Source organism: Parasteatoda tepidariorum, chromosome 5, assembly GCF_982258835.1.
Source record: "Parasteatoda tepidariorum strain Cologne lab strain chromosome 5, Ptep-v5.0, whole genome shotgun sequence".
NCBI lineage: Eukaryota > Metazoa > Arthropoda > Arachnida > Araneae > Theridiidae > Parasteatoda > Parasteatoda tepidariorum.
In genome coordinates this window covers 64,555,995-64,568,413 of record NC_141759.1, presented here as the reverse complement: position 1 = coordinate 64,568,413, position 12,419 = coordinate 64,555,995, and the positions used below count along the sequence as shown (strand labels likewise).

Below are 12,419 nucleotides of genomic sequence, written 5' to 3'. Positions count from 1 at the left end.
TTATATAAAAATGCTTTTTTTCTTCTTATTTCAATGTTTCCGTATTCTTTTATAATAATCAGCATGCAAATAACTGAACTGCTTGAATTTTAAAACGAAAGAAAAAAACGGACTTGTTTAATAGCAATGATCAAATAAGTCATTTAGTATATTGAAGAGAGCGGTTTTTTTTCGTAAGTGTTGATGTTATTTAGTTTTAGAATTTTTCTTTTCATTGAATGTTTTACAAGTTTACATTAGGTTGCAACTCTAAAAGCAAACAAAAATTTGTTAATTTTTGAATTGCTAATATGCTTTGCAGTTGTCACTAAAATTTTTAAGAACGTTTTAATACTTTAATGAATAATTTGTTATTAAAATAAAAATAATAATTTTAAGTTTTAGTAATCAAAATATTTATACTGAAAAACCAAAAGATAATGTTGATTAGTGTTGAAACTTTAGAGAGCAATATCTTTTTCACTAATTGACCTTGTTTTGCAATTAAAATACCAACAAGTTAAGTAAATGAAATTTAAATAACAGCGGGATACAAAAGTAATGAACACAATGTTTTTGCCATTTATTTTCTTCAATGCAAAAATGCATGATTTGGGGATATTTTCTTCAATGCAAAAATGCATGATTTGGGGAAAAAAGCAGAGTAGGATAGTGAAAATGCTTCGAAATAGTTTACTGCTTAGTTTTCTTATTTTCAAATTATATCTCTAATATCTCAAAATATTTTTCTTATTTTTTAATTTTTCAATTAAAATCTGGCATTAAACAATTCTTAGAATAAAAACTATTTCACAATAGTAATTTTTAGGTTATGAAGCATTTCGTAGCTGATTACCGAAACTACCAACATTCAAAATGTTTTTTTCAAGAAACCTTCGTAGAAAAAAACGAACTTGTTTACTAAACAAGTTTAGTAAACAAGTAAGCCGATTATGATATTTGCTAGTCAACAAGCCAAAATTCAAATAATATTTAGAAAAAGAAATCGTTTGATTAAGTTATAACTTTTTAACTAGTACAAAAATAACAACAACAACAACAAAAAGGTTTAACATAATTCATTAACCTTAAAATCTTTATGTATATGAAATTTCAATGAGTGATACTTAAGTAAACTTCTTTGTTATTTTTTAAAAAGTTTCTTCGAAAATAAATCAGAAAAAATTAGGAGATTCGACTTTTCTTCAGGACAGTAGCGTAAGGGTTATTTTTTTAAAACATAGGATACATTGAGTGTAACTAAATATAATTAATACGGTACAAGACAACGGGTACAAGAAAAAGAGGACGACCAAACCTAAGATTTTTAGACTGCCTTGAAAAGGACCTACAAATTTTAAAGATAATTAACTGGAGAACCTTGGCTAAGGGAAGAATGTCTTGAGAAGGCCAAGGCCCATCCTGGGCTATAGTGCCAATGAGAAGAAGAAATATAATTAATATTGAGTTTTTGAACACTGAATATATATCTTTCATTTCAAAGAGAAAAAATTAATATTTTTACTTATCAAAAAACGAAGAAAGTATTTAAACTAGACATTGCACCAGAAGTCAACCTTTAGTCTGCTTAATGCAAAAATCAAAACTAAATCCAACACTGAATAAAAAAAATCGTATCGCTGAGGAATTTGAGAAAAAATATAAAAGTACACCAATAGTCAAAAGCCAACGTAAAAGGTCAGACACCATTAAATTTTTAGGGCTGAAAAAATTATGGTGAGCAGCCGTAATAGAATTGAGTATTATTTAAAATGAATCATTTTAAAGTATCAACATCCCGACAAAAAATTGGAGGCCGCAGCAAACGTCAATAGCCACAATTAATCAATATTATATCGATAAATGTGTATTATTAATCCCTTTAGTTTAGAATTTTAAAATAATAGGGGTTATTTTTAGTTATTTTTTGGGAATTTTTTTTTAAATATAGTTACTTAAGTAAGATATAAATATCGCCTTTTTTATATTTATATTCATACATTCAATGGAGCATGATTTGTTGTTCAAGTACTTGAGAGAATTTTAGCTAAAAATATTATCGCAATAACACTTTTTTTTATTAAACTGGAATTAATTTCTTATAATAACAAAAAAACTATCTATTTGCTTTCTCAAATTTATGCTTTATAAATAATTTCTCGTTTAGCAACACTGTCTGAGAATAAGCTCCTCCAATACGAGCATGGATATTGAGAGTTAGCCAAAATTTTTCACGCCAGTTCATAGCTGGGAGTAATTTACCGAGTTTTGTTTAGTATATTTTCCCAAATCCGGCTGTTTGGTTCGTTTCCTATACCGATAAACTACAGTGCTCGTACTATTTAAATAACATACACTGCTCAAAAAAATTAGGGGAGCCATGTGCTCCCCTAATTTTTTTGAGCAGTGTATATTTAATGTATTTTGGTAGCATTATACACTGCTCAAAACAATTAGGGGAGCCATGTGCTCTCCTAATATTTTTGAGCAGTGTAGTTGTTATCATAGCAAATATATTAAAAACATGAACTAAATGAGCTCAATTGCCCCTGTGTAAAAAGTCAAGACCTAAAATGAGAGAAGTAAAGTATTATGATAAGTTTACTGACTTACATACTCCTATTTAAAATGAATAATTAATTGTTATTATTAATATAATCATTCGTGTATTTACATGCTTACATTTAATTATATTTTTTACATTAAAAAATTCATTACGGCAAATCCAATGTGTAAAAAAATATGGACGTAACTTTCCTCTTGTTTTTATTTCATATTAAATGTTATTGAAAATGGAATAAGTTCATTTGGAGCTGAAAAAATTGTTAATCATTATTAAATTTTAAATTTTAATCAACTCATATTAAATATAACACTCAAATTGACGAATCGTTTTATTTTTAAATTTATTCAAACGCTAACTCTTAAATATCTCGATACTTGGAAAAATTGAACCTATTTAACGTTCAAAAATAATGACTCATCCAAAACCTACGGCTTTTATAAAATCTAACTAAAATATTTTAAGTAAAATAAAATGCTGTGTACTTGAATAATTTACTAGTAAAATTAAATTTTACTTATAACTACCAGAAACAAAAATTAAGTATTGATTAAATAGAGTAGGTGAAATTCATGATGTAGTAACAACCAATTTTCATGTATCTGAAAAAATGATAATTTTTTTAAAAAAAAGAACTAGGTAAAGGTTTTTAACTGCTGCTTGTTAGTTTAAATTTTTAAATAAATTTATGGGCTTTACTGGGAACGCTGTAGGTCGTCTAAGATACGTTTTTAGCATAACCTTTAAGAGAACATTTTTTAAGTATCCCGTCTTTTAACCATTTTCAGTAATTCAGTATTATATTTCCTACTGTTTTTCAAATTTTGGAAAAAGAAATGTCCACATCTATTTAAATTTTGAAAATTTAAATTGTAATCCTTCATATTTACTAAAAAATAAATTTTTTTATATTTTAAAGATAATATCTTTTTAGAAGATTTCAAGATCAGAGGTTATTGAAGTAATTAATTGTGGTTTGTAAGTTCTGGAATCAAAGTTTGAGGTTAAAATTAAAGCCAAACGATGGCTAAACTTAAACTTGCTATTTAGTCCAAGGTATTTTTTTCTTACGTATCTTTAGAAAATAACATTGCTATTTAGTTGTGATGCATTGTTTTTGTGTCTCTTACGCGATATCGTCTGCGATTGAAACAAAGCGTATGAAATTAACTGCTATTTGCAAAAACACTTAATTTTTTTATCTATGTTACTTACACATAAATTTATTATGACTTTAATACTATTTGCTTTATCAAACATAGTTTTGTCGCATTCAATTCGGTGTAAAAAAATTCACAAGAAGCAATGTCCTACTTGTCTAAATCGCATTGTTAACTTCCCCCGATGACCCTTATGGCAGTCAATGATGACCTTTCCTCCTTATGACAGTCAAGTAATCCTCAACAGTCAGCCAAGTGGCTGAGCAGTTAGAGTACCTGACTAAGAAGTCAATGGTGACTTATTCGAATCCCGCTGGAGGCATTGATGTCTTTCTGTGCTTGATGTGTTAATGTGGCTCACGCTATGAGCATGGCAGTGTACGTAATGTTTCTCACCTCCGTGATTCAGGTCCACAAGTGCTCAACGAGTTACGTTAAATGAGCAACACTTCCGGAATCTTCCGTTGTGAAGAATGTCATAGTTCAGTTCCACCCTTTAGAAAAAAGAGTGATGCTCACCTTGAAGGAGAGTTAAAATTTCAAAGATTCATATTTTACTGAAACCAAATAATTGGGTATAATATGAAAAAAACACAACTACTTCGATTTAGTAGGAACAACATTGACGCAATGCTAAACGAATGGAATTTAGTTGTTGTTTATTTAGTTATTGTTATTAGTAGTTGTTGTTATTTGTTTTAGTTGTTGTTGTTTATTTAGTTGTATTTAGTTTCAATAACTTTTCTTTATAATGCAATAAAATCTGGCGAGCAGCTATTTAAACGATCGAACACTTCGTTTGTTTATTTGTGGCTTGAAGTTAGGCTCGCAGAAAATGCCGTTCATGGGTTAAATTTAGTAGGAACAACACAATCTGTGACGTAGGCTATATTATACCCAATTACACTATTCCTGGCTTTCTGGAATTGATTTATAAAAGGGATGGCATGAACATATTTATGATAAATTATTTAGAGTCATTAATGAGACGTTTAAAACAACGAAGCATTGTGAGATGCTTCGTACAAAACTGAGTGCTGAGTGAGATGCTTGATTAAAACTACTAAATTTTGTAATGATGAAAGAGAGGTTAAGTCTTATTTTATATGAAATATAACGTTTATTAATATTTATCGCAAACATGTTCAAAGCATAAATATACAATAAATTTCGAAAAGTGTTGTATCAGATTTCAAAAACTTTGCTATAGTAAGACTTTAATAATAAGCACTTTTTGAACTAGAAATCGTTCCATATGTAGCATGGGTTAATGCAAAATGTTAAGTTAAGTTAATGCAAAATGTAAAACAAGTTTGGATTAAACATGGAAGTTATGAATTCTTTTCCTTCATACAATAACATCATATGGAAACTTCCATAACGAGCATTTTTTTCCCACTACAATTTCTCTTTCTTTTTAACCGAAGTCTAAACAGTAAAGGCGGTTCATATCAATCGAACTAAAACAAAAGTTCAGTACAGTATTTAAAACAAGCCATTTGTGAATGAGTTTATGGTCTATTACTTTTCTATTGTTTAAAACGCTAGAATTTCAACTCACTACATTATCGTGACTATTTTGAGTTCATTAAAATTTATGCACAGATAAAGTTATGCTATGGATTATGAGTTAAAAAAGTTTGGGATAATAAACTGTAATGATGAATACTTGAGTGTATAATGTGGTTTCTTTTGCGTTCGTAACATACATAATTGATCATTAAAAGAACTTTATATTAGATATACGATTTACTTAGAAACACTGTTTTAGATATAAGAGGAAGAAAGAAATAAAAGATCGGAAAATAAAGTAACATAAAGGTGTAAGCGGAAACTATGATATTGTTATATAATTGTTACTTCAATGCATAATTGATCGTTATTTTTATATTTAAGCAATCAGCATTTATATATTTATGCAATCAACAATCGTACATACTATAGTTTCGACTGATTTAAACAGACGGAAACAGTTATCTAGACGGAAAATGAAGGATAATGACTAAAAACTTTCATTTAAAATAACATGCTTTTGGCATTCCATCATTTAATTAATTGCGGTATATCTATTAAGGTATAGTCTTCGAAGGCCCTGTAGTCACATGAATAACAGCTTATAGTAAATAATATGCTTTTTTAATAACTATTGCCAGTTTGTAATAGTTTCTCATGACTCTTAAACTAAGTTTTGCATATCTATGGAACACTAGAGTCCGCTTTAGAATTTCAAAATAAGTATAGAGCAAGCGTTCTTTATGCTAATTTGAAAATAAGCAAAGTATTAATGTGAAGCCCTTAATTTTGTGATAATGAAAAGCATTTGAGATCTATTTAATATTTCAAAAGTTTTTCCGACGCTGTTTTTTTGGGCTCAAAAATTATGCAATTATTGTAAAATATATAATTACCAATTGTTATAAATGTGCAATGCGTATCAAAATTTATTCCTAATTAAAAATTATTAAATTAATTATTTACTCTTTTTAATAGTTTTCAATTAGGTTGGAAAATCACAATAAGTAGGCAATTTTTTTCAAAATATTGAGTTTATTTTTTCTTTTAAAAATTTAGTCAGTTTTTTTAAGTAAGATAAAATATTACAACTATTAATCTTGATTAATTAACATATATTATTCTTAAGTCCTATAATTAAAATTCAAAGGTTTTAATTCGAGTTGAGTGAACTTTGACTGAAACTTTTTAATTTCCTCAGCGAAAAAAGAACTTTGAAGAATACTTTTAAGTTGAGAGATAATTTTATATAATAAACGAGTTTTCTAAAATTCAATTTTAGTGCTATGATTTTTTATTAATGTATTGAGATTTGTATAAAAAATAAAAATATTCGTGACTTATTTTAATTATAATGTTAGTTACCAGTACTGTATCATTTTTCATCTAAGTACAACTAACTTTTTCTCAATAGTTGATGGTTATGTGAATTGAATTTTTAAGATTTTATTTCCCTTTTTGATAGTGAATGAGCAGGGAAAGGGAGCAAAGCGAAAGTTATTAATTAAACTTTAAATTAATTAAACTTTTACCTCAATTAATTTCTATAAAATATTCTAATTATATTACATATAATAATAAAATTCATTGTTGCAATCGACATTAATGTCATGAATTTGATTATTTCGAAATAGATCTTTTAAGTTTAAGAAAGTCTGCAATTTAAATTAAATGTGTAAAACTAGTTCACATTTATCTATGTTTTTCTATACGGAAAAGTTAATTTTTAACTTTTATTAGCCAAAACATTTAGTAAATTTAATTATGAAAAACAATGGATTATTAATAATTATTCATTATTTTTTCTATTAATTATTTTCTCCATTAATTATTTTCTATATTAATTATTTTTAATACGATTATTAATTATTTTGTTTAAGTAGGATTTTTCGGAATTAATCATATTTGTTTTTAAAAAATAATCTTATATTTAAACAAGAATATCAACTTTCCGAAAATTTTCAATTTCATAATTCAAACTAAAACTAATTTAAATTATGTTTTTGTTAATTCGGCTTTTATTCGTCTATCGATAAAAGAAAGTATCTATGAAAATTCCGTGAGAAATTACGGTTATAACGAATTCAGCAAAATTCTGAATTTTAAATAAAACTTATTCTTTTATCTTTTTCAGAGTAACACTTTTATGACATTTCTTAATTGACTTTTGGATATGCAATAATTGTATCGATTAACAAATGATCAAAAAGTATAAAATACTTCATTCTTTAATTGCATTAATCTAAATTTTACAAATGAATATTCACAGTGAAACCTAAATCCTGAACCTTTTTTTTCTTACTAATCTCATATATTACAGCTAAAAAGTTTAATTATATTTTAATAATGTAGGGACATATTTTTTAAAATAAAATACGTTAGTTTTTACTATTTAGAAAACCAAGAAAAAAATTCTATAAAAAGTAATTTGCTAGCATATGAATAAAACTAATTTTGGCTATTTGGCAATTCTTTAATAGTATATGAATAAAATATTTCCTTTTTACTATTGCATTCTAGTATATAATAAAATATTTCACTGTTGTTAGTAATATAGTATTCTGGGATTAAATTACTTAATTGTTGATTGTTTTCCAATACAATTTCGTTCTACTAAATCCAATTTATTAGATTTCATATATATATATATATATATATATATATATATATATATATATATATATATATATATATATATATATATATATATATATATATATATATATATATATTAAGCAACTATTAAATAATTTAGTAATTAGAAAACAATTTAATATTCTAAATCAAAGATCGGAAAAAAGTATGGTATGTTTCATATTTTTTGGTGAAAATCATTTAGAATGTATCTTTTATTATTTTGTTTATCATTAAATGAGGTGTAATGTTTTTGAAAGTGATTCCAAGCAGAACAAATACTCCTGGGAAAAATTGTAGCATTCTTACTCGAAGCATAATTAACGATTCTTATGTGATTGTTAAATGAGAAGATTTACTCTTTAATACTCATTTATTATCGATTTCAATGTCAAAATTAATCAAACAGTTTCATTGCCAATGTCAGAGAAAACTGATGTCAATAAAATTAATGCTCCGAAATTAGAAAATATTGGGTTTAAATCAAAGATCCCACGCTCTTTTTAAATTAAAGCATTCCACATGTCAGAACTTGTTTTGACATGTAATATGTGTTTTGAATAATTCGTTACAGGATTTTTTTTGTTTTTGTCTAAATCTATATTTTGTTTTCTTTTTAATGTGAATTTTCAAATTATTAAAATGAAGTACTAAAATGAGAAAAATGAGAAATTTCGAGTCGTCCTTCTTTTTGCTTTTATTCAAATTTCTAAAGACGCAAAAGCTGCTCGTGATATATCAGCTGTGTAAGAAGACGGCGGCGTAACTGAAAATTCGGAACACAAAGTTTAGAATGGAAATTTTGACTTCAAAAATGCACCCTGTTCTAGTAATTCAGTAGTTTAGTTTGAAGAAGAGGATCAAATCTACTTTAGCACAAACATTCGAGTCAAAATGACAGACTAAATCAGACAGTCAAAATGACAGACAGAGAAATGACAGACTAAATCAAACGCTTCTACACATTAAATTTCTAAAAAATTAAAAATAAAAATGGCGGAAACTTAGTTGCGAACCCAATGCTTCAAAATGTCTGTTACCAAAATCCTTTATTGGAATTTTGCTGATTTTTTAGACTTATTAATGCGACAGTAAAAAGATGTTCTTTTACAGAGTCTTATAATTATTTCTAAAATAAAACTTTTTCAGTCCAAGACGATTAATCTGTAATGAATATTGTACGTATAAAAATATTATAAATTTGTTCATATTGAAATATTGAAAGCTTTTTCTGAACATAAGCTGAAATTTCAAGTCAATGTGGTTCGAAATATTATGTTTTAAAGCATATCTCCAATTTAGATATTGGTAGAAAAGTTCAAGGAAAACAAGTAAGGATAGTTTATCAACATGGATTAAACAGAATATATTTGTTATGTAGAAATGTTTATAAAAATATTAAACTTGGCAAAATAATTAGAAAACTTTTTCTTACTAAGGCTTTGTTACCAAAAAGATTAAAAACCAAAAAACGAACAATTAATATCAATGTATTGCGTATTTTAAAACTTTAAAATATCATATTTAGCATAATGTACTACTTTGATTTCGAGAGCGGAATTGCGATAATATTATAAACCTATATTTCAGCACAGTCTTATATACATCATTTTAAAAATTTAAGTAAATTGCAATAAAATAATTTACTTAATTATAATAAATTTAATTGAATTTAAATAAGATTGAAAATGAATGGTGACTGATTTTAATTTTTCATTTTCAGCATTTTATTGTTCATAAAATGGTCATAAAATTAAAAAAAGTTTCTTTATTTGATGTCTTTGGTACATTTCTGGAAAAGCAAGATAATTGTTACTTTTGATATTTATTTCCTTGTAATGGAATTATTTATCTTTACAAGTACAGTTCAATTTTAAGTACAATACAAAATAAACGAATGAAATCAGAAAAAAATTTAGTTTTCTAAAAAAATTTAAGCATAACTATACTATATGCGATTTATGAAAAATCAACAATTTTATAGAAATTTTCTAATTACTTTTATTTTATAACTCCTCATTTTATCAGAGAACGGTATCATTTAAAATATAAAATTTAAAAATTCAGAAAAATTGAACGTGAAGTCTTAACATTTATAAAACCATTATTTACAAAGATTATTTACTAATACTACTAACTATTTACGATTATTATTTACTAAAAGAAAATGATACTGTATGGTTACACAATATTCAGTCTGAAAAATGCAACATTTTTAAAGAATATTCTTATTACTAAAAACAAACAAAAGTTCCTAATCATTTATTTTCGTTTGTATTCAAGCATAAATGTGAGTTAATAAGTTGTCTGTACAAACTTTTATGCACTGATTTTTAGAACACTGTGACAGAATTTAGTTTTTTTGAAATTAAGTGTATAATGTGGATTATTTTTGTGAATGTTGCATAATTTTGTATAGTATAAATTTTTGCTTAATAAAAAACTACATTCTAAAATCTTTAAACAAGTCAAATAGTTTAGACATTTAATGAAAGTTTTTTATTCTTCAAATATGTATAATTTTATGCGTAATGTAAAAATTAATTATTTTGGAAATTATGTCCTGTTTTGTTAAAAGAAACAAGAGGAAGCTTGTTATACACATTAATGATTGATATTTCATAATATAATGCAACTTTTATAAGTTTTTTTTAACTGCTATTAAAATAAAATTTAAAAATAAGTCACATTTTAAAATTTAATTTAAATAGCTTGATCTAAATCGAATACATTATTAATTGTAATCGATAATACGAAGGTCACAATAAACTCAACTAGAAACAAATGTAGCAAACAAGAGGAATAAAAATATCATAAGTTACTTTAAAATTTCTTTAACTCTAAGTAAATAATATGCATAAGCTTGAATCGGATTTATTTAAGAAATGAAAACTAAAAATAATATTAAAATTACTTACTTCTCCTGTCCGAATTTTATTAGCTAAACTCGTTGCTGATTCCAATAGTACTGGATCTGTTATATCCGCTAGCTTTTTTCTACGACCACAATGTTTTAGAATCAGAAAAAATCTTGATATCAGTTCAATAATTCTTCTAAAAAATCGAATTGCATATGCCGCAAATTTGTTTCGTACCAACACAGCCATATCCCATCCACTAACAAGATGTAATGGAACTTGCAAATTGATGATAATTAAAGCAGACGATAATGTTGAAATAATAACAGATAATAAGTGCAAACGATTTATAGAAGTTGAAATAATAATTAAATTTCAAGTCTATAGCACAGTAAAAAAACTAAGATAAAAATCGTCTGCTCTTAAACAGAAAATGCAAATTTTTTTTGATAGCAGAGCTTCTTGTAACAATTCATATTTGATTTTAATTTGAAGACTCATAAGAGAGTTTAATAATTCAATATAAAATTATTAAAAAATAATCGTCTGCTAATTTATGGGAGGAAAGATGGTAATTCCGCATCGCATTTGAAAGTGAAGACGAGGATCTGTTTCCGAAAATTTTGCCTTCCGCTTAGCACAGAAACACGATTCGTTTTTCTCTCACGGGAGGAGAGATAGGAGAGAAAATTGTAACGATTTCTTTGGCTACGCAAGATTGGATGCGAAAGAAAAAATAAAGAGAAAAGTGAAAGCTTTGTAGTATTTACTCAATACTTCTAATAGGATGGCCTCCGGCAATAGGTTTGAAGATTCATAAATGACAATCGATCACGTGACCTTAAAGTTAGTTTCGGTTTGCTCGACGTGAAGCTGTTCCATGTCGTTGAATATTAAAGAGAAAAAGGCAAACAACTTTATTGATAACAGTTTCATCTACGAAAAGTAATTGCGAGCAAAATGGAGTTTAAAATTTTTTGTTAAATGTCATTTTCAAGATAAATCATAATATCATTTCATCAACATCACTTTTCGATGAATATAAAAAAACATTGTTGATAAATACAATAGAACTAAACACGAAAATATTTGTACCTATTTTTCAAAATTTGAACGACTAAGTCAAATATGATGCAATAATATTTCTTCTTTTGATATTTTTTCGTGTTTCCGTATGTTGCCTTTTTCACATTTGGTAAAGAGATTTGCCCGGTCAATAGGAGAGGTTTTTGATGGTCACTTCTAAAGGTTTTCTTGAACACTAAGTTCATGAAAAAAATGTTATGCCTCCCAAAAGTGGTCGTAAATGGAAGAGGTCTCTATACAGAAGTGGTCTTTCCTGGAAGTTTCACTGTATAATGTATAATATATCTATATTAAAAAACCGGAAAATAAAATAGTGAAAAGATATAATTTCCTCATCAGCTCACTTGATTATATCCGCAAAAAAGAGTGCTTTCTAATACTGTATCAATATAACCAAAGCAAAATTTATCAATACAATAGTGTGAGGAGCACTCAAAATTTACAACAAATAAAATAGAACGCATTAAGTAAAAATATCACGTAAGAACAGAACAGAACTTTTTTTTTATTTTTTACTTCTTTTTGGGCTTTATGTATTCATTTATAGATAGATAGATTATATTATAGATAGATAGACAGATTATATTATAGATAGATGGATCATATAATAGATAGATGATAAATAGA

At 26.3% G+C, this 12,419-nt stretch overlaps 1 protein-coding gene across 1 annotated transcript in view; it reads right to left on the bottom strand.

Annotated features, from left to right (window-relative positions):
• LOC107442499 (fatty-acid amide hydrolase 2-B) overlaps positions 1–11,315 on the bottom strand; it is a 49,820-nt gene extending 38,505 nt beyond the window's left edge. The window contains exon 1 of the mRNA XM_043051242.3: positions 10,767–11,315. Within this exon, the coding sequence (XP_042907176.1) occupies positions 10,767–10,955 (189 nt within the window). The 5' untranslated portion in view covers positions 10,956–11,315. The remainder of the gene's footprint in view (positions 1–10,766) is intronic.
• Between the last annotated feature and the right edge of the window lie 1,104 nt (positions 11,316–12,419).